Source organism: Lynx canadensis, chromosome A3, assembly GCF_007474595.2.
Source record: "Lynx canadensis isolate LIC74 chromosome A3, mLynCan4.pri.v2, whole genome shotgun sequence".
Classification (NCBI taxonomy): Eukaryota; Metazoa; Chordata; class Mammalia; order Carnivora; family Felidae; genus Lynx; species Lynx canadensis.
This window is the reverse complement of record NC_044305.1, coordinates 85,771,218-85,797,489: the sequence shown is the minus strand read 5'-3', so window position 1 is coordinate 85,797,489 and position 26,272 is coordinate 85,771,218. Positions and strand designations below refer to the sequence as shown.

The window sequence follows — 26,272 nt, the reverse complement described above, 5'->3', positions numbered from 1 at the left end:
AAACAAGAGTCAAAACAGAATGGGAAGAGATGGTAGTGAAGCGCAGGTGGGTGGGACTAAGTTGGGAATAATCCTCAGAACATAGCACATCCACTGGCATGTCCTCTCATGCCCGGCTGAAGCCAGAGGAGTACCTTGAATGTTGCAGAACTGAGTTGGCCACCATCTTTTGCCTCAGGCATGACCCACATCTACCCACCCCTTCCCTAGCCTGGAATTGTTGCAAGGTTTCCTTGGAAGCCCTCAGTGGCTACTACTATGGGCTCAGGCAAAGAGCTTGGCCCACAGGTCCCAGATAAGTCCCGTGCACCTACATGTAACTATTTTACCAGTTCCTGTAGGTTATGGGTATCCAGGATATGTCTTTTAGTTTCCCTCCCTGTTCTCTGGGGCAGGTTGCACTAGGATGGAGAAATAATGAGCACATGAAGAGCCAAGGCTCAGTTCCATCACCGCTTTGCCACCCACTGCCTAGGTCACCCTATCTGCAACCCAGAGTTCTCGCCTATCAGATGGGAATCATACTCATTTCATAAGTTGTTGTAAATTTGAATGAAATGATATGATTAAATGCTCAACACTTAATAAGCACTTGCATGTCAACTATTATTACTAAAGTGAGGTACCACTAGGCTCCTTCTCTGAGGCACCTGTACAACACAAGATGTGAATGCGTGCGCAAACTGAGTATGTCTTATAACTTATCTACCAGCTTGTGTCAGGGCTATATGGTAAAGGCGTGACGAGAGGAAAGTCATCTATCCAAATAGGATGTGTGGACATGTATATAATGCAGTGGTTCTCTGATGGGGTGATTTTGTACCTCAGGAGACAACTGGCAATGTCTGAGACAGTTCTGGTTGCCAAACTGGGGGAGAAGTGATATTGGCATTTAGTGAGTAGAGACCAGAGATGGTGCTAAATATCCTATACTTCACAGGGCATCCTTCTTTCCCTCCACAGAGAATTATCTGGCCCCATAGTACCAAGGTCAGAAATCCTGGTATAATGTCTATCATGGCTTTATATACCTATTTTGCCCATTGTAGAGGGTCCTTTATGTATTACTGGATGGTTCACAGCCCCCAGGGTACTGTTAGAATGTCCAGACAAGTTCAGAGGTGTCATAAAGTGATGGACAGAGGAGGGAGTAGCAAGACACTTGGTTGGGGTAAGGACCAGTGCCTCCATGCAGGCTTTCATAGGTCCAGATTTTCCTGGTGGTAGGTAGGTGGGATAGCACCTGAGCCACTCTGCTTGGTGGGGCTTTATAATTGAAATGGGGGCACTCCAGAAGCGGGGCTTAGATTGCTGCCCAAGGTTCTAAGCTGCTGTGAGTGGGAAGGCTGTAGAGTCAGAACACCTTATCTATAAATAGCAATATAGGACTCAGAGCTGAGTGCAGTCTTAGAAGAAAATGAAGTGTCATCCTGGTCACTGTGTACATGAGGATCAAGATTACATCATGGCCCCAGAAAGAGAGGAAGTAAATAGCAAGGGACCATGAGTCCATTCCCAGAGGAGTGCGGGGATGGGATCCAGCAGCCTTGCTGGCCTCCAGATTGCCTTTTTTGGGCTTATACATTCCCCAGTCCCACACATGCTTATGACCTCTGTGGTCCTAGGCTCATCAGCTTTTGGAACTGGTTGTTGGCACAATTAGTTTGATTTCTCGGGATGTAAATTATTTCCTGCTCATATTTTTCTGTTATTTGTATTAATTATAAAAGTAATACATGTTTAGTGATAGAAGACTCAGAAGAAGAGTGAGAGAAGTGAGAAGTGAGAAGTCTGAGATATACAGAGAAGTTTACAAAAAAGAAATGAAAACCTTTGGTAATCCTAACTTCCAGTGACAAACACTGTTAATGCTTTGGGATATACTATTCCAGAATTGCTTTCTATGCGTATCATTTCTTGCGTAATTGGGATCATAGTACCCATAATGTGGTATCTGGCACTCATCTTCATCTGAAGTTAAAAGGGGCGGTCTGGGTTATTGCAAGAAAACTAAATGAAAGTAACGGGGCCCAGGACTCTTGCAAAATATTTTGTCCTCTCAATAAATCTACACCAAAAAAGTTCTTGACTGGTTGGCGTTTATAAAATTTACAAATTATCTTCTAAGCGAAGCACCAACCTTTAAAAATTGAGGTCAGAGCAAGTGGTGCACTCAGGACAGCTATAATTTACTAAGAGTAAATGTATTTTTGAAGGCTTTGTTTTCACTTGGTTGGAGACAGTTCAGGCTTCATGCACAAGGTATGTGTCTCCAGACACACAAACTCTTGCAGCTGTGCCCAATTAGGTTCGGGAGGGTTTTACCTTTGGAACTGGTATTGAGGGGCAAGTCTACCAAAATCGCTAGAGCCCTCCATGCAGTCATGACTATTAATTATGGCAAATGTGGACTGCTTTTAAAGAACACAAACCTATATAGAAACTCAAAGAAGAGGTGGGAAGGAGACCCCAGGCACACATATGAATAATAGTGGGTGCCAGCAAGCTGCTGCAGTGTGCATGCTGGGGGCAAGAGCTGAATGGCATGGGGAAGAGGTCCACAGAGAACATTCCTTTTCTTCCTTTCCCTTAGCTGCCCCCAACTTTTCCTCTAGATGGGCATTGGGCAAATATTTAAAGAATGTCATTTGGAAGGTGGCATGGATTGTTAGCCTGCCTGGGGTTCTCACAAGTCTGGCCCAGCTCTGTGTTTGCCACCTTCTCTTCCCCCGTTGTGTTGAAGTGTCAGAGGAGCAGTGTTCTGTGAGAACAAGCAGCGTTCATGAAAGTCCAGCCATCTGGTGCAGAAGTCGAGGGCGCCAACTTTCCCCAGCAGGATAGGCAGGGCTGGGGCAATGACTGTCTCAGGAAGTTCACAAGCAATTCTCTCCTCTAGGCATGCCTCAAAAGAAGTGCACTGCACGCTAAGTCCATGTGTAGCTTACAATTTTCGCTCGGAGGCAACTGCCCACGTGGTAGAGCAGGGGCACTGTCAAGGGTGAGTCTATCAGGCGCTGCTGTAGCTAACTTTGGGCTGTGTCAACTCACCCCTGCAAGAAGGTCTTTTGCCCCAGAATGAAAATCTTTACCACCTAGTTACCCTCCGGTAGCAATTCCTCCTTTATTTCTACTCCATCCGAGATTACCGGGGCTTTTGTCTGACCAAGCAAAACTCCAGTAAATTTCCACTTATCTACATTTTTATTTGGACCTTAAAGATGGGAACACCCACTAATACAGTCTTGGCAGGAGCCACTTCAAAATGACTGGCAAAGCCAGTCATTCTGAAAGTGGGAGCAAGAGGGAAACACTGCCAGATAACACAAAACTCCTGACGTTCAAGAAAGAGAGGCCAGTCAGGGAATCGGAAGATGTGCTTTACCTGTGAACATACAGTCAGCTGCACACACTGACATGCTGAAGCCTGGGTTCTTCCTTCCCTGGTCCAGGGCTTTTTTTCTTGAACCTGGGTTCGAGTCTTGGCTCCCTACTAATGTGCTCTGTGACCTTGGCCAAATAGCTAAATCTCTCTGAGCTGAGGTTTCCTGTCTACAAAATGTGGGGGAGTCATGGGAATCAGCACCTCCCAATCAGGTATACATCAGAGTTATGTGGGCATTTGGGATCAGGGGACCCAAGGATCTGTGGGGATCCTCGTTTTGGAAGCAAAGTAAAGAAGTAGCCAAAAGCCTCTGGATCACCCAAGGGTCCAAACTGCTTCTACCTCTGGCCATCTGGTTGACCTTGGGCACTTCTGAGTTTTCATGTCCTACTTAGCAAAAAGCAATACACATAACTCATCCCTCACTGGGGGGCTGTGAGGATGGAATGAGATAGTACAGTGAATGCACAGGGCCCAGCAATCAATTGCTGCTGTCACTTAGATGAAGGTCTCTGGAGAGTCTGATGTGCAGCCTGATTTGGCATCACGAGAGGCGATCCTCCTTTATGTTACACAAAGTGACATTCCGCCATCCTCATATGACATCAACCCCCCAGGGACGCATCCACCTTGCACTAAGTACCTTTGACCAACAGATGCAATACTCTAACCAGTGAGAAGGGAAACTTTGGGAAGTTAATATTCTCTTTCCCTCTGTCTTCCCTCCCCATCTGCCACCATAGGTGCACATCAATGATCTCCTTAGGGTGCCCACTGCAGCCCTACGGCCCAGATGTTTTCTAAGATGAAGTATAGCTTCTGGATAATTGGACAGATTTTAAAAAACAAACACACTGGAACTTCTGCATTTGAGTGAGTGTTGTCTCTCGTCCCTTTGGGAAGCTGAGCCCCTCTTTGGAACTCTTAGAACTGTCTCCATGACCAATGTTCAGTTTGAAAAAAATATCTTCAAAGGAGGAAAAGTTTTATCCTTTGAGTGTGAACAAAAGGTAAATCAGAGCCATGCGTAGTGAATAAGATTGGAGATCAAGCTGGGAAATAATATTTTGTATCAAAAAGTAAGTGTGCCTACAAAACCAGGAAACTGATTTCTCACATGGCCTAGAAGTTGAATTTTAGTGAGTTTGTTAAAAATCAGTCTCTTTGTGGGGCGCCTGGGAGGCGCAGTCGGTTAAGCATCCGACTTCAGCCAGGTCACGATCTCGCGGTCCGGGAGTTCGAGCCCCGCGTCAGGCTCTGGGCTGATGGCTCGGAGCCTGGAGCCTGTTTCCGATTCTGTGTCTCCCTCTCTCTCTGCCCCTCCCCCGTTCATGCTCTGTCTCTCTCTGTCCCAAAAATAAATAAAAAACGTTGAAAAAAAAAAAATCAGTCTCTTTGTTTATAGTCCTACTTCCTACCTTACCACACAGCACCGGGATGGTCTAGGTTGTTTTTCATTATATATATATATATATATACATATATATATATGTTTTTCATTATTGCATCAATAAAAACCCCATTTTTAATTTACTGTTTATTAAAGTGGATCATTTCTCAGCTCATATCCCAGTGTCTCCTTTTTAGCATTCTGATCTCTCTGCAAATGGATTTCCAGTTGAAAGTGGATCTTTTCTTGGCACAATATGCTGAATCTTGGAGTAGGAAAAAGTGCAGCCAGAATAAATAAAGTTTGTGTGAAGATTTCCAAGATAGTTTCTTGGACAGGAGTGAGTTCAGCCTGGTGATTGGAGAGCTAAAGATGTGTGCTAGGCCTAAATAATTAAGAAGAATTTGAAAATTAAATTTTAAACAACTGTTGTGGATTTTTTTCTTGTTACATAAGAGACACATTGTAGAAAACTTAGAAAACAGAAAAAATTAACAGTGTTCTCATTCAGAGGTAATTACTGTTAACATTTTGATGTGTTTTCAAGTCTCTTTCTGTATATAAATGTATGTGCGTAAAACAGAAATAACATGGAGGTATTGTTCTGTAACTTTTGTAACTATATTATTAACATTTTCCCAGGTCAGCCTTCCTTCCAGTTCTTCCTTTCTCCCTCCCTCCCTTCCTTCCCTCCCTCCCTCCCTTTTTTCTTCTCTCCCTCCTCCTCTTCCTCTTTCTTCTTCTTATCCTTCTCTGCTGCCTCCGCCTTCTTCTCTCTCTCTCTCTTTTTCTCTTTTTCCTTTTGCTATCATAAGTAGTATCAGGACGAACATCTTGTACCCAAGTCCTTGTAAACATTCCCAATCATTTCTTCTTGATGAAGTTGAAAGGGAAATTCTGGGTCAAAAATGTATAAAAGGAGTTGCTTCATTTTAAGAGTTGCCTTCTAAAAGATTTAGTGGTGTCTCACCAATGATGAGTGAAAACACCTGTTCCTCTATATTTTTGCTAATACCCAGGCATTGTATTTTTGTTAATCTTTGCCAGGTTGATAGATTATTTCAATTTGGTTATTTCTTTTGGTTATGATAAGCGTTTTCCATATGCTTCCTGACCACTATGGTTCTTGTAAATTTCCTTTTCATATCTTTTACCCAGAGGTGTGCTTACTTTTTTGTTTTTTGTTTTTTTATTAATTTTAAAAGCAGTCTATATATTAAGGTTATTGACTCTTTGTGTGTTATATGCCCTACAGAGACTTTGGTAGTTTTCTTTTTTCCTTTAGATTTTGAGGGGGAGGGAACAGAAACATAAAAAACAAAAGATATGTACTCAAACTATTAAAATTTCCCTTTATTCTATCTCCCCTCCAAGGCTTAAAAAGCCTCTCCCTACTAGAAAATTATGTAAATATTTATTTTCTTTTCCTTCTAAAACTTTTATAGTTTCATGTTCACATTAAAATTTTTCATCTGGAATTTGTTTAGATGTAAGGTGTGAGATAAAAATCTAACTGAATTGTTTTTCCAAGTGGTTAGCCAGTTGCCTCAACACCATTTTGGGGGAATAATCCATTTCTTTCCTGCTGATTGTAAAGGTCACTTTATTTTATACTAAATTCACATAAGTGTTTGGCTCTGTTTATGGACTTTGTTTCCTGCTCCAATGCTCAGTTTGCCTTTTGTGGCACCAGTTTATACATCATTTCAATTACCGCAGTTCTTTTATACATCTTAAAATCAACAAGGGCAGGTTTCCACATTTTTCTTGGCCCTTCTTAAATGTTTATTCTTCCATATAAACTTTAGAATTATTTTGTTAACTTAAAAAGTCCCATTGGAATTTTCATTGAGATTGTTTTAAAAGTAAATATTAATTTGAAGACAATCGATATCTTCACAATACTCATTTGCTGCCCTATTTAATGATTAAATAAGAATTTAATAATAAAAGTGATAATCATAATTATTAATTAATACCAGCAGCCAACATTGACCGACTGCTTTCTGTGTGCAAGGCCCTGTTCTAAGCCCTATTTCCCACATTTAAACCTCAAAGCAATCCATGAGAGGTGCGGTTACTGCTATCCTCATTTTGCAGAGAGAGAGAGACTGAGGCATGGAGATGTTAAATACCTCGCCATGGTCACATTGGCTTAGGCCAGGATTCTTTTCCTGGGTGGTTTGGTTCCAGTGCCTGTGCATGAATCTGTACTGTTTCTCCATTTATTTACACTTTCTTCCTACCCCTCACCAACTTTTGTGATTTTCTTCCTCTATATCTTCACAAGTTTGGTTATATTAGTTGTTACTAAATTTTTTATGTTGTGGCTCTATTTCTCCTGGGATGCATTCTAACTGATTATTACTGAACTCTGGAAAAGCTATTGATTACTATAAGGAAGGTATTTATTTTGAAATCATCCAGTTATTAAACTAGTCTAGTGGTTTATTGATTTTCTTTAGTTTTTCAGAAGAATACAACCATCATTTTAAAGTAAGGATGTTTGGACCTCTTTCCTGTACTGACACCTGTTGCTAGTTTTCTTGTGTTCTCGTGATACCTATGGCATTGCCCAGTGACTACTGGTTAGTGATAACAGTCACTAGCCACGTGACTACTGACACAAGTTTAAATTTCATTGAAGTTAAATGAAATTAAAACTTGAGTTCCTCCATCGTATTAGCCACATTTCAAGTCCCCAGTGGCCACATGTGGCCTGTGGCGACCATTTAGCTACCATTTTAGAACATTTACATCATCACAGAAAGTTCTACTGGACAGCTGCTAAAACTTTCACATCCACATTAAATAATAATGGTGAAACGGGTTGTCCTGCTTTTTTCTTCCCAACTATAAATACCTCTACATAGTGATTTACTATGAAATGATGTTGAGTTTTGAATTCAAATATCTAGATATATTTTTTTATTATACTGAAGAAGTTTGACCCTATTCCTAGTTTTGTAAAACCACATATTTTTAAATTTTGGAATGGATAATGAATTTTCATATCTTCTTGGCATGAAAAAGTTTTTCTCTGTGAGAGACAAATTCCCACTCATCCTTCAAAATTGTCTTACCGATTCTGGTTCTTTTTAGATACATCATTGGATTTTGTCAGTATTTTATTAGATGTTTGTCATTAACGAGCTTGATCCTCAAATATTCTCTACCTCTAGTGTCTTTGTCCAATTTTTAAAAAATGAAGATTATATAATTATTATAAAATGAGTTAAGATGCTTTTTCTCTATTTTTTGTATGTTTTAGATATGGGTCGTCTGTCCCTTAAAGTCTTGTAGAACTTGGGTAAAACAAATCTGGCTTCAGTGCTTTGGCTGGATTTTCTTGTCTCTCTCTTCCAGTTCATGCATTTCATCTTCACCTGTGTCTAATCACACTGCTAAATTCATACATTAAGTTGTATTACAGTGAATACATTTTTTCAGCTCTAGAATTTATACTAGGTTCTTTGCAGTTCTGCCTTTGTTGAACATTCTTCCCCTTTGGTCTAAGCAATCGCTTTACATACTTCAAATGTGTTTATTTATATTCTCTTTCAAATTGTTCTCCAGTCCCTTTTTCTTGCCTGTTCTCTTGTTTCTTCCATCCAACTTCATATGTTTGCATTTGGTGCTGTGAGCCCTACCTCAGAGGGGGTTGTTGTCTGTAGGAGTGCTGGAGGTTGGACTAGCTGTGCATTGCCACGGCCAGGGACACAGGGATCAGAATGATCATGGACACATTTTGGGGTTTGTGCCCTGACTTGGTGTTTCCGTATCATGTGAGTAGTATAATATCTTACCTTTATTCCTCTGCTTATTTGAGTCACTGAGAAACTTTTCCAGTCTTAGTTAACGTACAGTACAGCCCCTTAGAGCTGGATTTCTGCAGGGCAAGGGCTCTGCTCTTGCCCACTGCCTTGCACAGGCTGATGTTCTATGTCTGCATCAGCATTGGGATCACAGCCTTCAGACCACTAGGACTGGACCTTCCATGGCTTTGCTTCCTGCTTAGATTTTGCATTCCCTTCTTTTTGTTTCCTATACCTGAGGGTTTCCTTCTTTTGAGCAGGGCCATACATTACGATTTTTAAAATCATATTTCATCCAGAATTTCTGGATCTATTATATTAAAAAAATTTAATGTTTATTTTTGAGACAGAGAGAAACAGAGCATGAGTGGGGAGGGGCAGAGAGAGAGGGAGACACAGAATCCGAAGCAGGCTCCAGGCTCTGAGCTGTCAGCACAGAACCTGACATGGGTCTCAAACCCATGAACCGCGAGATCATGACCTGAGCTGAAGTTGGAAGCTTAACCGACTGAGCCACCCAGGCGCCCCTGGATCTATTATATTGAATGCAAGTCCAGAAATTGTTTTAGATTTCTAAGTGGTTGATTTGTTGATTTTATTTTTAAGCGAAAGCAAGGAAAGTGGGAGAGAAGTAGCTATTAACCTATGATTTTTATTTTCTGGTTATGTTTATCATCAAAGACCATATTTAAATAACTTCTACTTTTTGGCATTACTATGTTGGCATTTTATTTGTGTCAGTGCCATAAATGTTTAAGGATATTCATAGCCATTTAAAAACATATCTATATATCTTCTCTCTATCTTTAATTTTTTATTATTCATTCAAAGACTTGGAAAGTCATGTTAGCATCTCCCACTATAAATATAATTTTTCAGTTTGTTCTTTTCTGTTTAACAGTTTGGCTTCATATAATCTGCTCTTGTGTTATTTGTGGAGGACTCCAGGGCCTGAATCATGTTTGAATTGGCTGGAGTCACAACATCCCTAGCTTCATTACTGAGCCATCAATTAATCTTTTTCTGATCAATAATGGCATTGTGTCCTCTTTCTGTTACAAAAGGTAATGCAGCATTTAGGAAAAAATCTTGAAAGAGGAAATGCATACTGTAAAAATGAAAATGGGTAACATTTTAAAACTTGGGATACAGAGATAGGAAAGGAGAATGGGAAAAGTGAAGGGGTCTAAATTTGTTTTATTTCACAGAGGTGACTCAATAGAGACTGTTACATTCATAAGGTTGAGAGAAGAATGTAGATTTGACTATGTTGTATTTTAAAATTTATTTATCTTTTCTGTCCACCGTAGTTTCTTGTTCATATTCTTTACTGAATGGACATGAGCAGGTGAACTAATATATGAAGGACATTTTTTTTTTCAAATTCTAACATTTTCCCCTTGGAATGCTTTTTAAAAAATTTTTTATGTTTGTTTATTTTTGAGAGAGAGAAAGAGAGACAGAGACAGAACATGAGTGGGGGAGGGGCAGAGAGAGAGGGAGACACAGAATCTGAAACAGGCTCCAGGCTCTGAGCTGTCAGCATAGAGCCTGATGCGGGGCTTCAACCCACAAGCTGTGAGATCATGACCTGAGCCAAAGTCAGACGCTCAACTGACTGAACCATCCAGGCGCCCCCTCCCCCTTGGAATGTTTCTAATAATCATATGTTTGAGTTTGGGAATGTTGCTTGTGGGATGAAATATGGTTGAGTCACTGCCCTCCTCTGCTCCAAACTGGTAGCACTGTGCAGCAAGCACAATTAGGCTTGTGGCCTCAGCCAAATCCCTACTGCTATGGCCTTTATTTGTTTTGAATATGAATGAGATGGAAAGCCTGTGCAGGTGTTTACAAGGATATATTAGAAAAGGAAGGGAAGAAGGGGAAAGAGAATGAGCTGGGTTTCCCAAGAAAGAAAATTTCCTGGACAAGCTGGAAAAACAGGCCTTCAGAATGTCACTCTACAAATCCAAAGTAAATTTGCATTTCATGTTATGCTAACATAGCATCTCTGTCTAACCTTTCAGGCAACAGCAACACTACACCCCATTTCCACCCATCTTTAGAGAAGGGCTGGGTCTGAAGGCTCACTTGTGTGTGAAACCTTCTTTGAAGGCTTGATGTCTTGGAGCTTAAACCCTCAAGAGTTTCTGATCTTAGATTTGAGATTTTGGCTAAGAAGAGAGGGAATGTGTACTTGAGCAACATCACAGTTGAAAGGGGAGAAAAAGGAAGAACTCAGTAGAGAGCACACATTTAGCTTTCACACTATGGCTATTCAAGGACTTTTCAAAATGTTTTCAAATAGCATGTACATTTTAGATATGTGAGAGCATTTCAAGGCAAGTATCAAGAAAACTAACTGAATGTTTCAAATGTTTGGAACTATTCCAAGGCCAGGAATTCCAGATGTTTGTAAGGAAGCCATTGCCTATCTCTGTTTAAATATTTAAGTGGGTTTTAAGATGTTAAGGAGGAAAAAAAAAAACATATCCCTCAATTCTTATTATTATTTTTTATTTTATAGAGAGAGCATGACCAGGGGAGAAGGGCAAAGGGGGGGAGGAGAGAGAGAGAGAGAGAGAGAGAGAGAGAGAGAGAGAATCTTTTTTTTTTTTAACGTTTATTTATTTTTGAGACAGAGAGAGACAGAGCATGAATGGGGGAGGGTCAGAGAGAGGGAAACACAGAATCTGAAACAGGCTCCAGGCTCTGAGCTGTCAGCACAGAGCCCGACACAGGGCTCTAACTCACGGACCGTGAGATCATGACCTGAGCCGAAGTCGACCGCTTAATGGACTGAGCCACCCAGGCGCCCCAAGAGAGAGAGAGAATCTTAAGCAGGCTCCAGGCTCACTGTGGAACCTGACGTGGGGCTTGATCTCACCACCCTGGGATCATGACCTGAGCCAAAATCAAGAGGTGGATGCTCAAGGTCAAGCCAAAATCAAGAGGTGGACTGAGCCATCCAGGCACCCCCAATTCTTCCTTTTTAAAAGCAGAATAGCACCTGTGCTATAAGGCTATCAGGTCGACACTAGAGCCACTGCTGAGTCAGTAAACATGTGTCTGTCCATACTCCTTGATCTTTCTACCTCTTAGTGCTATTGTGGCAAAAAGATGTGAAGCATTTAAAAGGACATAGCATTACACAAAATGCAGTGTATTATTACCATTTATCACTGTAGATACTGAATCAATAATTATCTGTGTGATGGATGCCAGATGTGAATAATAACCAGGGCTCCTGGCCATCTGTCCCCTCCATAACCAGACTTCCCCACTTCTCCTGGACAGCTACATGAATCACACATGTCTTTAAATTAAGAACTTGCCTGCTACAAATGTCTTGTAACAGTGCCAGTGTTATAATAATTCATTGTTCGCATGAAATGCCCTTAGTTTTACTTCCGTATTCCTGTATTTCATGTCAGGTATTCACCATGATGAGAGTTTCTTGGCTACTCCAGGCAAGAATCATCCAGATTGGAAAGACTTCCAGAATCTACACATGCAAGCCTAACAGTTTGGCTTTTTGGTTTATTCAGAATTAATGAATTCAGACCATCTATTTTTCACTCTTGACGGCACCTAGTACTTTGTTCAGGAACATCAAGCTTCCCAAGCTCTAACCAAGCAGCACCGGCATGGCCACCAAAGAGGGAGTAGCTTAGCATAGACGTCAGTGGACTGAGAAACAAGAGCCCTGCTGCCTTTCCTGATGGGACACCTTAGGGGCTACCTATGCCTTTGCGGGACGCCTCTCTGGAGGGGAAGGCCCTTCTCTGTGCGGTCCCCTGTGGGAGGCCATGCTGGCAGATGGAGAGCTGGGAAACCCTTCCCCAAAGCCGGCTGAAGAAACCCACAAGTCTGCAAGAACTTACTGAGCGTGACTGACTCGTTGATCTTGAAGCTGCAGAGGACCCTGTCCACGTTTCGGGCATGCCGGAAGCCGTTTCCTCTCACGACCACTTGGAATGATTCTGAAAGGAGGAAGGACAAGCCATGTCATCTGACTGCAGACCGCTAACCTTAAGTTTGCCATCTGCCCTGATGCAGGGCATTTGTTAACTGTTTCACCAGGCTTAAAATATTAGGAAGTTGGTTCAGGTTGGAAACCTAAAGCAGCCACGAGGGTGCCTTTTTACCACTTGCTTACCACATCTGTCTCACCAGGTGCACATGGGGAAGGTGTATGATTTCTTGCTTTAAATTCCTGCCTTCTTGCCTTTGCCTTCTTCCTCCTACTGGAATGCCCTCCTCCCCGCTTCTCTGTCCCTTCAAATCTTACCTATCTCTCAAGTCCTGGCAGCTTAAGAAACCGTGATCTCTGCAGCTGGGGTGGGGGCACAGAGGAGGGGGCTCTCCACCTCTCCTCCAATCAACTCAGCATTTCTTGTGTCTGTTTTACATACTGGGTTCCCTTGAAAGCCTTTCTTTAGAGCCCAAGGTGCCTCAAATTTTTTGAAAATCACTGCCTTATGGCATTCACGGTCTGTCCTGAACGATGTGGCAGGTGATTATGTAACTGTCAGGTGGTGTCTTTTCTTCCACAACTAGCAAAATGGTACATTAGGTCAGGAATTACTTGATGCTGCTTCAGGTCCTCCTGTCTCTACTGGGCACACCTAGGATTATGTAGGAATAGTTATACTTAGCGACAAATTAGAATCTTGCTTATCTAGTGGTCATTGTCCAGCCTTATCTGCTTGAACTGACTTTGGCCCTTCAATGTAGTGCTTGCTTTTCTCTATATAGAAAGAATATATTTTGCAGGTCTCTGGCCCTGCCTATCAATTTCACATTGGCATAATGCATGTAGAACTCATGTAGGTTGAGAAAATTCTTATGAAGTAAAAATCATGATCCTTTATGATAGTCTTACAAAAGGAAAAAAAAGCTAATTTGTTAACTAAATATTTAGAAATATTTGCGTAAGTTTGTTAGTAACTAATAGTCCATGCTCTTCTTTCTTTCTTTCTTTCTTTCTTTTTTTTTCTTTCTTTCTTTCTTTCTTTCTTTCTTTCTTTCTTTCTTTCTTTCTTTCTTTCTCATTCTTTTGTGTATAAAAATTGGGGCTTAGGGGGTGCCTGGCTGGCTCAGTCAGTTAAGCATACGACTCTTGGTTTCGGCTCAGGTCACGATCTCACAGGTTTGTGGGTTCAAGCCCCGCATTGGGCTCTGAGCTGACAGCACAGAGCCTCCTTGTGATTCTCTCTCTGTCTCTCCCCTGCTCGCTTTCTGTCTGTCTCTCAAAATAAATAAACTTTAAAAATGTGTGATATATGAAAAAGAAATAGACTAAAAGTCAGAGGAAAACGCAATATTTGTGAAAGTGGATCTTGAATGGTAAATTGCTATACAAAATGGACATTTTTGTTGGAGGAAGAAGGGGGTTAGAGAACTAGCATAGGGATCACTCCCAGACTTAATAAATGTCATGAGTGAAAGTCCCCTTCATTCCCGGGAAGCGAATTTAAAGATCGTGTTTGCCAAGATAATAATACTGGATGCTAATCGCACCCTCACTGTGTGCCAAGCCCTGTGATAAGCCTTGTATATGTCCAATGTCATTTCAGCCTCACCACAGTCCAGAGAGGTACAAGTGAGAAAACTGATCTTAGTGAGGTTAAGTAGTTGGTCCCACATCACAGGCTAGCAGCTGTCAGAGGTGAGCCGGAATCACAGTGTGTCAGGCAGGCATCAAATGCCATCCCCCTAGGACTCAGCCATTAGGCTGAAAAGGATCTTCATTGTCTTGTGACCTATGATCAGCTTCGAGACTGAAGTTGTGATTTTTAAAAAGTTTGTTTTATTTTCGTTTTAGACGGGTTTGCTGTTTTGCAGAAAAGTGGGGCTGGCCTGGATAGGGAGGCAAGAAATTAAAACCCAAGCAAGAGAACCCAGAGGCACCACATGGCCACAAAGAGTACAAGTTAGAACAGAATGCTTTGTAGAAGTAAAAAGGACCTTAATGATAAGAAAATTGAGATTCTGACATTTTAAATGACTTGCCCAAGGTCATGTGATTTGTAAGCAGCAAAACTGGAACTCTATCCAAGTGTTCACTGCTTTAGTATTGAACTATGGTAATTAAGGTCATGGGCAAATGGTTTTTCAGGACCACAAGTCCTATGAATACTAAGAATTTACATATGCATCTTTATGCAATTGCTAAGTTTAAAATTTTTTTTTTTCAACGTTTATTTATTTTTGGGACAGAGAGAGACAGAGCATGAACGGGGGAGGGGCAGAGAGAGAGGGAGACACAGAATCGGAAGCAGGCTCCAGGCTCTGAGCCATCAGCCCAGAGCCTGACGCGGGGCTCGAACTCCCGGACCGCGAGATCGTGACCTGGCTGAAGTCGGACGCTTAACCGACTGCGCCACCCAGGCGCCCCTGCAATTGCTAAGTTTAGAAGGATGGACTTGATTTTCTCTAGATGTCTGCTGGGCATGTGACTGATGACGCAGTTACTTCAACGAGCATTCTATTAAGTGTCAAACATTGTGGAAGAATCTTATTGTATCTCCTTTACTCATTTAAGCCTATAGAAACCTATTCCTATTTTTTATTTTGAACGTTAGACATCCAGGAATCCTCAGTTGGACACTTTTGCTGATGCAAAATGTTTTCGGCCTCACTGCTGTGCTACTTCTCTTGTTTCCTCAAACATCAGTGGGAGACAAGACTCTGGAAATGCAGGCCACATGCCAAGCTCTCTTCTCTAACACCATGTTCTAGCATTACCAGTTCAGCTGCTGAGTCCTCTATAAAAAAGGCTGCCCACATGTCTGCTTGGCCTGACCTCAGGGTGTTTAGAAAGAAAGACAGCCACGATCCATGACGTGGCGATGGTGGAAAGCGAACAACTTAACCCCCTCGGCCCGGGGAGAAAATGGAGGAAATGATGCTCTGGGAACCACACCAGAGCAGAGGCATGCTCCCACCCTGCCGGGTATGGTTTCTGTGTTCGTGCGCACATTTGGTTTCCAGAAGGGCCCAAACATCTGCCCCTGCAGCCTGACTGGAATGTCAGCTCTTCACACATGCAAGTTATGTAACAAAACTCTGTCTCGCGAATCTGCCAGTAAGTGAGAACCGGGACAGATGATTTAAGTTCATTTATCCAGAGAGCCCCGAACCCACCTTTCACAATATGTACAGCCAAGTGTTTTTAGGCAATTTGCCTGTTGGGTAACTGCTCCTATAAGAAGTGCCTAGGGATTGTAGGGCTTTAGGGAGGAATTTCTACTTGGAAATGATCTTTAATCTCATCTTTTAAGATATATATTCTTTAAGATATATGTTTATTATGATTCTTTCTTCACTTCATTCTCAATTATAATTTAAACTTCCTGAGAGTAGAGGCCATCATTCCTAGTTCTTTAAAATTTTTGACTGTGCCTAATCCAGGGCTGAGCCAGTCTCAGTATTGAAAGAATAAATAAATGACACATCTTGGTACAGGAAGGGAATAAATAGGAGGGAAAAGATGGTCATTTATTCATGTACAGTCAGATCTAATCCTGTTTGTTTTCTGAGGCTTAATAAGGTCAATGAATGAAGAGATGCTTGACACTATTAGTCATTAGGGAAATGCAGATCAAAGTCACAATGAGATATCACTCCATACTCACTACAATGGCTGTGATAAGAAGGATGGACAAAAACAAGCATTGGTGAGTGAATTAGAACGCTTCTACCTTGTTGTTGGGAATGCGAAATGGGGCACCTGCTCTGTGAAATAGTGTGGTGGCTCCTCAAAAAGGTAAACATAGAATTATCTTATGACCTAGAAATTTCACTCCTAGGTATGTACTCAAGAGAACTGAAAGTGCATGTCTACACAAAAACTTGTACGTGTATGTGCATAATGGCATTATTCATAATAGCAAAAAAGCAGAAACAATTCAAATGTTCATCAACTGATGCAGATGGTATTCATACAATGGAATATTATTCACCCATAAAAGGAATGAAGTTCTGACACATGCCATGACATGGATGAATCTTGAAAACATTATGCCAAATGAAAGAAGCCAGACGTGAAAGTCCACATAATGCATGATTCCATTCCATTTCATTTCCATATGAAAAGTTCAGCAAATCCATAGAGACAGAAACTCAACTGGCAGATGCCAGGGCTGGAGGGAAGGGAAATGGGGAGTGACTGCTTAATGGGTATAGGGTTTCTTTTTGGGGTGATGAAAATATTCTGGAATTAGATGGTGGTTATGGTTGTACAACTTCGTGTATATAACAAAAACCACTGGATTGCACTTTTTGAAAGGGTGAATTTTATAGTATGTGAATTATAGCTCAATTAAAAAAATAAAAAATAAAGTCCATGAATAGTTGGATAAACTTAATTTATTCTGTTCCCTCCCTTTGTTTCTTTTCCTTTCCTTTCCTTTCCTTTCCTTTCCTTTCCTTTCCTTTCCTTTCCTTTCCTTTCCTTTCCTTCCCTTCCCTTCCCTTCCCTTCCCTTCCCTTCCCTTCCCTTCCCTTCCCTTCCCTTTCTTTTCTTTTCTTTCTTTTTGAAATGTGGAACACATAGTTTTGCGATGATCTCAGTAAAGATCACTTATTATTCACTGTATTGAAAATGAGACATCTTTACATTCTCCATTTGCTCTGGTTGCCTAAGACTTGTGCAAAATTATTGTTACTGATATTTCACCTTGTGAGTTAGTCTTTCTTTCCTATTAGATGCTTAATGTGACATGAAACATAAATATAATAGAGACTGGTGTGTATGAAGTACCTTCTGATGTCTTAATTATTCTAGAACTTTCTGATTTTATAGCTATTTAATTATAAAAGCTTTAGTGTGGTATAATTGACATAAGTAACTTGCATATAAAGTATATTACTTGGCAAATTTTGACATATGTATATAATCATGGGACGATACAACAATCAAGACACTGAACACAACCATCACTCTCAAAAGTTTTCAAGTGCTTCTTCGTAAGATCTCCCTCCTGCCCCTCCCCATGACCATGCAACCACTGATCCCCTCTCTTGTTGTAGATTACCTTGCAGTTTCTAGAATTTTATGTAGATGGCATCATACAGTAAATACATTTTTTGTCTGGCTTCTCTTACCCAGCATAATTATTTAAAAATTCACCCATAATTATTTTGAGATTTATGCATAGTCTATTCCTTTTTATTGCTGACTATCATTCACTATATGGATAAACCGCAATTTGTTTGTCCATTGCCTGTTGATGAACATTTGAGTTCTTCACAGTTCTTGACTATTAAAAATGAAGCAGTTATTAACATCTGTGTCCAAGTCTCCGTCTGGACACAGACTTCCTTTTCTCTTGGATAAATACCTGGGAGTAGAACAGCCAGGTCGTATGATAGGTGTATGTTTCATTTTTAAAGAAAATGGTCAGAACTATTTTCCAAAGTGATTGTGTCATTTTACATTTCCACTAATAGTGTGTGAGAGTCCCTCCTCCAAACAGAAACATCTTTAAATGAGAAGAAAGGGCCAAGCAGAGAATTAAGTAAGCCATTCCCAAGAGGTGCCTAAGGGCCAGGCACGAGCTCTTTGAAAAACAATGAAACGTCAAAGAAATGAAACCACTGTTTGATGTTGCTTAAATGTGTCTCTTTTAAGCATCCAATTCCAAATGATAAACATGAAGCCTAAAACTACCTTCTTTCTGTGCAAACCCACGCAGTTTTACTACCAACGGTGGGAAACAGCACAGTAGGAATGGTGAGGACAATGTGAGGAGTTAAATATGATCTTCTGTTTCTGGAGTACAACAACATCAAATGTAGAACAGTTGGCAGTTTGCACACTTGATTCCAATTAGTTCCTTCCTGGAGAACTTGCTTATATCGAACACTGTGAGCTATTCAAGTTTGAGGCCAACTGAGTGGGACCAGAGGAAAATTGTACTTAGGCAAAAGCATGCATTTCCTGAGGAGGAGCTAAATTAGGCAGGGCCACTCTAACAAGGGGTCAACTCTCCTAATTACAGAGGCTAATCTGTAAAAATATTAATTAGGAACTTTTTAAAAGAGTCTATGTTGGAAGGGAAACAGAATTATTTAAATGCAGGTAATGTCAAGGGTGCTTGAGCAGATGAATTCCTACATGTTTTAGAACACGAACTATAAATACAGTGACATATGCATGTGCTAAATAGTAACCATATGCTTGGCCCGTGTCTCGGGGTGACAGTGGGGAATGGTGGGGAGTATGGTGAACTGGAAAGAATACATGCTTCTTTTAAAGGGAAGTTATTCAGTCTCCAATAATCTTTATCTTGCAATAAATACAAGCCCAGTGTTACTAGATGTGATTTTTTAAGACATGATAGAAATCTGAATTTTTAGGCAAAATCAGATTCTTAAATGTTGGTAATAAATTTATGATTTTTTTAAAAATGTAGTGTGTATCAAAAAGAACCTGTGTGGAGACGAGAGAGGGCTTATAGGCTGCCCATTTGTAACCTCGGGGAAGGTTCTCTCTCCAAGTAGTTAAACCCATGACATTGAAGGAAATTCTTTTTTTTTTTTTTTAAGTTTATTTATTTTGAGAAAGAGACAGAGTGAGTGGGGGAGGGGAAGAGAGAGAGGGAAACAGAATCTTAAGCAGGCTCCGTGCTGTCAGTGCAGAGCCCTCTTCAGGGCTTGAACTCATGAACATGAGATCACGACCTGAGCCAAAATTGAGAGTCGGACCTTTAACCAACTGAGCCACCCAGGTGCCCCTGAATGAAATTCTTTCTGATCAGAGCAGATTAATATTCTTCTCACTCCCTTTCCCCATTAAGACTTTGTGTTAAAATGCAAAATAGTTCCAGGTATACTGGATTCTTTGCCATTAAAAAAAATCAGCCATTAGCTGAAATTATGCCTTAGCTGAAATTGAATTAAGACTTTAGAAACTTAAAATTATAAAGGACACCCAAAGGGGGATAGTATCTAGTTACAGATGGCCACTGCTCACATAATTCTAAGGGTGGAAAATTTAGACCATCCATTCCATTGCTAGAAAGCTTTAGTTGTAAATGTTCCCTTGTAAATGTTAAGCCCAAATTCGCCTCCCTGATATCCTTCCCAACTTCTCCATGGTGGTCTCCAGAAGCTACACATAGTAAGCATAATAATTCCTTTCCACATGGGAATTCTGTGAGTTTCTGAAGATGCTCTTGCCAGGGTCTCAATCCTGTGTGTGAATCTCCATGGTTACTTCAGACCTTCCTCATTCCACCAGCATCTCATTATTGTTCCACTGCTCTTTGAGCAGATCTCCACGGCAGAGCTTCATGTGTGGTTTTCTACTGTATCTGAACATAAGACTATCTGCCAGAGTAGACTGTGAATTTCGTGGGTGGTTGGGAGCAAGCTCTATGCATTTGTGTACTCATGTCTTTTCATGTTGGTTGGTACATGGTAGACACTAAGAATCGATGGAAAGAAAGAGGAAAGAAAGCTAGGAAGAAAAGAAGAAGGAAAGGAAAGAAAGAAAGGAAAAGAAAAGCAAGCAAGGAAAAGAAAGAGGGAGGGAGGGAGGAAAGAAGGATGAGGAAAAAAGGAAACGAGGGAGGGAGGAAGGAAGGAAAGAATCTGTGAATGAATTTTTAGTATTGTTTCCAGATCCACCACCACCTTTTCTATGGGCATGCCTTTGTCAATGCCATTTTTAAAATGTGTGACTTGGGCCATGGTCTAAATATGGACAGTGTTATGTTAAGTGAAATAAGTCATACAGAGAAAGACAGATACCATATGTTTTCACTCTTATGTGGATCCTGAGAAACTTAAGTCTATGGGGGAGTCTATGGGGGAGGGGAAGAAGTCTATGGGGGAGGGGAAGAAAAAAAAAGAGGTTAGAGTGGGAGAGAGAGCCAAAGCATAAGAGAGTCTTAAAAACTGAGAACAAACTGAGGGTTGATGGGGGGTGGGAGGGAGGCAAGGGTGGGTGATGGGTATCCAGGAGGGCACCTTTTGGGATGAGCACTGGAAAACAAATTGTATGGAAACCAATTTGACAATAAATTTCATATTAAAAAAAAACATGGAATTGGAAGACATGAAATTAGCTCTCTTACCCTGGACACTTACCCAAAGATCTTGTCAGCTTTTTTTTTTTTTTCCCTCAGAGGTATTCTTGTTGGCTATAAAGATAGCTATCTGTCCTTGTTTTTTCTTTTTCCTTGCATGAACTGCTACTAAGTCAGGTTTCCCTAAATTGGCATTTGAACCCAAATTCCACACTTTGTATCTGCCCCATTAAATTTCACCCTGTTATTTGCAGCCTGACATATAAAGATCTGTGCTGGATCTCAGTTTTGTTGTCTGCCCAGTGCATTATCTCTCTGCCTCTCTCAGAGCTCAGTTTGCTGTCAGAACTATGGCTGTTGCTGAGTTGTCGGTGAGAGCCAGCTGAGATCATTGTCTTGGGGGAACAAGACTGTCAGCATAGAGTGCCTTGACCAGGACAGGCCTGGGTGGAGCTCCGAAGCAGGGGCTGCTCTGGGGACCAGGGAAGGGACGCAATTCATAGGGGAGGGGGCTGAGAAGAAAGATTTCTGGTGAAAGTGAATTTTACTTTTTTTCACAAATTTTTCTAGGGCTCAGTCCCACCATTCTACTTTAGAAATGTGAACAATCAGTTACTTCTTGTTTCTTTTTACCTCCCACACATATTGGGTTCATCCTTTTGCAGGTACTCTGAGCTTTATTGATGTTCTCCCCAATTTTCTTTCAGTAAAGAAAGAAATAAAGTAAAGAAAAGAAATAAAGTAAAGAAAACAAATGGGCATGTTTTTCTCATCTAAGTATGTTATCAACATCACGATTCTTGCATTGACCTTCAATTCTCATTACAATGATGTTGATGATAATAATGTCACCTTGCTCTGTACAACAGTTTATGTTTTTCAAAGCACTTTGATGTAAATCCCTGGGTCTTTGCAGTAGCCTAATGAAAATCACACAGTGGGTATGCTCAGGTCTACCTGACAGGTGCTCACTGCCGTGGACAATAAAAAGGGTGCCAGTGCTTCAGGAAAGCCCAACTTACTCTAGAGAATGATCAGCAGTAGCCCTTCAGGAAAATCCATGGAAGAACTTTTGGTGTAAGGGTATCTTTCTTTCAGAAGTTTCCTCTTCTCCTTAGTAACGTTATTCTCTAATTAGCATGTTTCAATCCTTATGGTTCTCATTTAAGAGAGATGGGAGCTTGCCTTTTTCAACAGCAAGGGCTAGCTTCCATTATTGTGTCTTATCTTTTTTTCTTTATAAAAAATAAAAGAAAACCGAATTGGGTAGTTTAATACAGGAAATTACTGTTTGTTTATAAAATATGCAGTATTGCAGATATGCCAAAGATTTAAAAAATGTCAAAAGAAAGCTCCCTTGGATTGGATTGACCAGAGATTTGTCTATTTTATGGGTTCTACCAAAGAAATAGCTCTTGCAATGATTTGTAGTTGAATTGGTCTCATCTGTTTAAATTTATTAATGCATTTTAATTTTTTTTTCTTGTAGTTCCTTAGTTTAAAAAAAATCTTTTACTTCATTCTTAATTCCTTATTTTTCTTTTCCATTTCATAAGAAACATTGAAATATGTGAATTTGCTGGGATCAGACTCTGATATTTCTGTGCCATCTTCATCAAGTTTATATATGTGGTATTTTCAGTGTCTCAAATCTCAATGATATATAAAGGAGAGGTTGGTTGACTACTCTGTGATTCAAGAATTATTATCTGTTGCCCAAGTAGTTGGGATTTTTGTTGTTTGCTTGCTTTGGCCTTGTTCTCTCTTTGACTATTAGTTTCTGATTTTGCTTCATTTTTAATTGGTTCAAAGGTACTAGGTTAATTTCTTGTGGTTAAGTGAAAGGAGTTAGTAAGGGTCAAATAGGCAAAAAATCAGTGCATTGTTTGTTGGAGAAATAATGAATCAAGATACTCAGCCCACATTAAGTGACTGACCATCTATTAAGTGCCAGGTACTCTGTTAGGCAGATAAGATTCTTTCTCTGTCTGCAAGAATCCTACAGAAGGGGAATTGATTATGTTATGAATTAACAGGAATTATTTTAATTGTCTTTAGACTTTCTGATTCACTAAAAGGTTGCAACACACCTAGTTTGCACATTGCTAAACTGCAAGTCTGGGTTTTCTTCATGAATGCGGTAATTGCGTAATTAAGGAACCTCCCTATTTTCTAATTATTTTAAAATGAAGGACGTATAAAAATTGGGAAGGTGGATTTACCTTGAGCTATTACCCCTAATTGAGGCTCCTCACTGCACAGACCTCTTAGAAGGCCCTGGCACTGGGTACATGTGGTCATACGCTTTTGTCAAATTTGAGAAGGTAGGATTTTTCAATTCTTTTTCTTAACAGGTTCTTCTGGATCAGTTCCACTTCTAGTCAGAGCAGGATGTTGGTGGTGATGTGTGGGAATGCAGTATTTCTGCGATACTCTCGTAATTAGTTCCCGTGAAAGAAGAGAATTTGGACAGACTTTGTCAAACAACTGACATATTGCTTCTTTCTTTTCTTTTTTCCCTAGGAGCAAATTTATTTAGCAATTTCTATTCCTCTTTCCACCGTCCTCTTCTCCCCACCAATGAAATAAACATGTGATTTGAACTCAAAATACCATCATTTGTATGAGACCAATTAACACTTAATTTCAATTTACCTCCAGCACATATGGTGGATGGTTCAGCTGCTAAAATTTCAATGCAGGACTTCTTTAAAATCTAGAAAGAGAGGAAATCAAAAAGTCAAAGCACAACTTATTTTATTAGAAGCAGAGTTTTGCTTTTAGTTACCATGATAGGAAGGTTCAAGGATATTATGTTGTAGTGGGTAGGTGGTAACATCTTTACTAATATTAACATCAAACATTTAATGAGCCAACATTATGATAGATGCCTCTGGGTGTCCCAAATGCCATGAGAATTATTCATTCATTTGTTCTTTCAGCAGATACTTAGGGAGTCTAAGATATGCCAATCTTGGTTATGAAAGGTTTAACATCTAGTTGGGGAAATGGGACTTACACTTGAAAAGATAAATAACAATGCCTTGTCATTGTGGTAGGTGCAGGGTGAAAGGGCAGATACTAGGAGCTGTGGAGTTCATGGGGGAAAAATCACTGAGGGAGGGCTAGTAATTGGGAAGGACTTTATGGAAGAGGTGGGTGCTGAGGGTAGGACTCTGTCAGGTGGAGAGGAGTGAGTTTAGGGGAAGGTTGGGATCCAGGCATGGAATGGCCTAAGCAAAGGCAAGGAAGTGGAAATATATAAACCTCTTTAGCTGAACCTCTTTCAAGGAGCTTGAAAAGTAAAAATAAAAGAGTGATAATAGATAAAGCTGGAGAGGTAAGACGGAGAATCATTTTCAGATCATTCAGAATTCCCTTTTTGTTAGAAAAGTCTGGAAAGAAGTTTCCAGAGACGACACTTAAGGCTGCTTGTTGTGCCTCACTCTTTGGACCCTGATAGCCTCCCTTAAATGAAAATGGACTCTGTAAAAAGAGTCTTTTTAAAGTCTGTAAAAGGAAAAAAGCTTCTTTTGGCTTTAGGAAACACCCATTTGTTTGCATTGATGTATTTATATATGCTTCTTTGTTCCAGCTTAAGTGATACAGACACCATAAGATACAATAAATTACAAAAGGGGAGAAAATGGGTTAAAGAAAAAAAATAAGGGGAAGATGAAGTAAGGAATGAGAAGAGCATAAAAAATATATGCTGTGAAGAACTTATGTCCTTGCTAGGAATGGCTCATGGATTTAGTTCTAAGCTTTCCAGTAGCAAATGAGAAGGACAGGCAATTTTTATGAGATTCTCAATCACCGGAATAAAAAACAAACCAGTTTCTCAGAAGAGATAATATTTACCCATTCCAGAGAGAAATCTGGGCATCCTCATAGAGAAGCATTGTGAAAGGAAATGAATAAAATGAAGACCATACTTCAGAAAATCTTTATCTCACATGCAGATGACAACACACTAAAATTTAGTCATTGAAACAGGCTTTCTCACAATCATGTGTTTTAAGTAATTCTATAGACCCAAAAGTCCTAAGAAGTAATATCTTTTTTTTTTGACAATTCTAGAATTCAGATTTCCAGCTACTTTTATTCCTTCCCGCTCTTGTACAATTTAAAGGCATTGTCGTACATTGATTTCTCTATTTGTTTTCAGCTTCTACAGGATACCACAGTAGGAAGCAATTTGTTCCTTTTTGTCAGCATTTGCCTTGTTTCTCTGGCTTCTGCTTTACCCAGCCATTCCTGCCCACCTCAAACACAGGTAGAGCCTCAGATCCCCACCAGTGCCGGGGACTGTTCCGACAGCAGAACGAAATTCCCACGTCTATGTCCATCTTGGGTAGGGTGAGTGGTCCTCACACACCTGGCTCTGGGTACCTGGTATCACCACTGAGCTCCTGAGTCCCCTTCATTGTCACTTTGACTTGAGATCAGGGCCCCCGAGGATGTATGTGTGGCATCTGTATTTCCCTTCTGCCTTCTCCACCTTTCCCATTCCATGGTTTATCCAGACCTTTAGGTCTCTTATGTAGGTAGCAACATTCTAGGGCTGGGGCTTGCTAGAATGCTGGTGTGCAGGGGCTCATATCCCAGAAGACAATTGTCCTACTTGAATCATGATGACTGTCTACTCCCAACCACATTTGCTGCCAGTGGGCTCTTCCTGCTTTCAGCTGGTGGATGCCTTGACTGAGGGAGGTAGCCACCCCTTTCCACATGTCCTGAGGCACAAACCTCCAAACAGGCCACATTGGAAGAAACAGAATTAATCCATATGGAGAAACTTAGTAAACAGTGGCATCAGAACAACACAAAGCTATTTTTTTTTATGTTTTAAATAAAATTCCTCAGGCACATGGCATCTCTTAATAAATCGTTTTATCATCCACAACTAAAGATTTCAAAATAGCCCAAGAATAAAAATTGAGCTATTGGATCTATCCTGTCCCCATTCCCAATCTCCATCAAAACACACAAATGAAATTTTCACCCATGTACGTTCCTGACTTGGAACCAACATTTTTGAACCAACTTTAATACTGAATCAGGGGTCGGTAGAGGAAACACCCGTGAATCTCTGACCACAAAGACACACTAGCAGGTTTTGTCATAATAAACACATGCTGTATTATTCTCTCAAAGCGTCTGCAATTAGTTGATAAATCTAAGGAGTGTATGAAGGGCCAAAAAATGTCAGCCAAGCTCTATGATTCAATCCAGTAAAAACACAGCTTTCCCAATCTTAACTTAAAACATCTGGAAGGGATACACTGCAGCCAATAGAGCAAAATTTATCAGTGAGGGGGATGGGCAGGATTTGTCTGGGACTGCAGCTTATATTAGTTTGAAATGTCTGGTTTCAAAAGGTAGGAAGTCACAATGGCAGTAGGTGGATTTGGGGGGTTCCCTTGGTTATTAGCAGCCCAGACTATAATCAGTCTGTCTGAGCTGCAGTAGACAATAGATTAGTTTAGGGTCTGGAGACTGGATAGGAGTGGTAGGGGCAGGGGATCTGTCCCCACCTTGAACAGTGGTAGCCATGGAGGATTCGCATAGAACATTGGGAAATTGCTTGAGGGAGTGGAATGGACTCATACAGGGTCAGGGTGGTGTTAGAGGTGACAGTATAACT

The 26,272-nt window shown here is 40.6% G+C and overlaps 1 protein-coding gene across 1 annotated transcript in view; it reads right to left on the bottom strand.

Moving 5' to 3' along the window:
* ANTXR1 (ANTXR cell adhesion molecule 1) overlaps nucleotides 1-26,272 on the bottom strand; it is a 220,721-nt gene that overhangs the window by 124,030 nt on the left and 70,419 nt on the right. The window contains exons 9-10 of the mRNA XM_030310743.2: nucleotides 23,281-23,341; nucleotides 12,472-12,570 (exon numbers count right to left, since the gene is read on the bottom strand). Of these exons, the coding sequence (XP_030166603.1) occupies nucleotides 12,472-12,570; nucleotides 23,281-23,341 (160 nt within the window). The remainder of the gene's footprint in view (nucleotides 1-12,471; nucleotides 12,571-23,280; nucleotides 23,342-26,272) is intronic.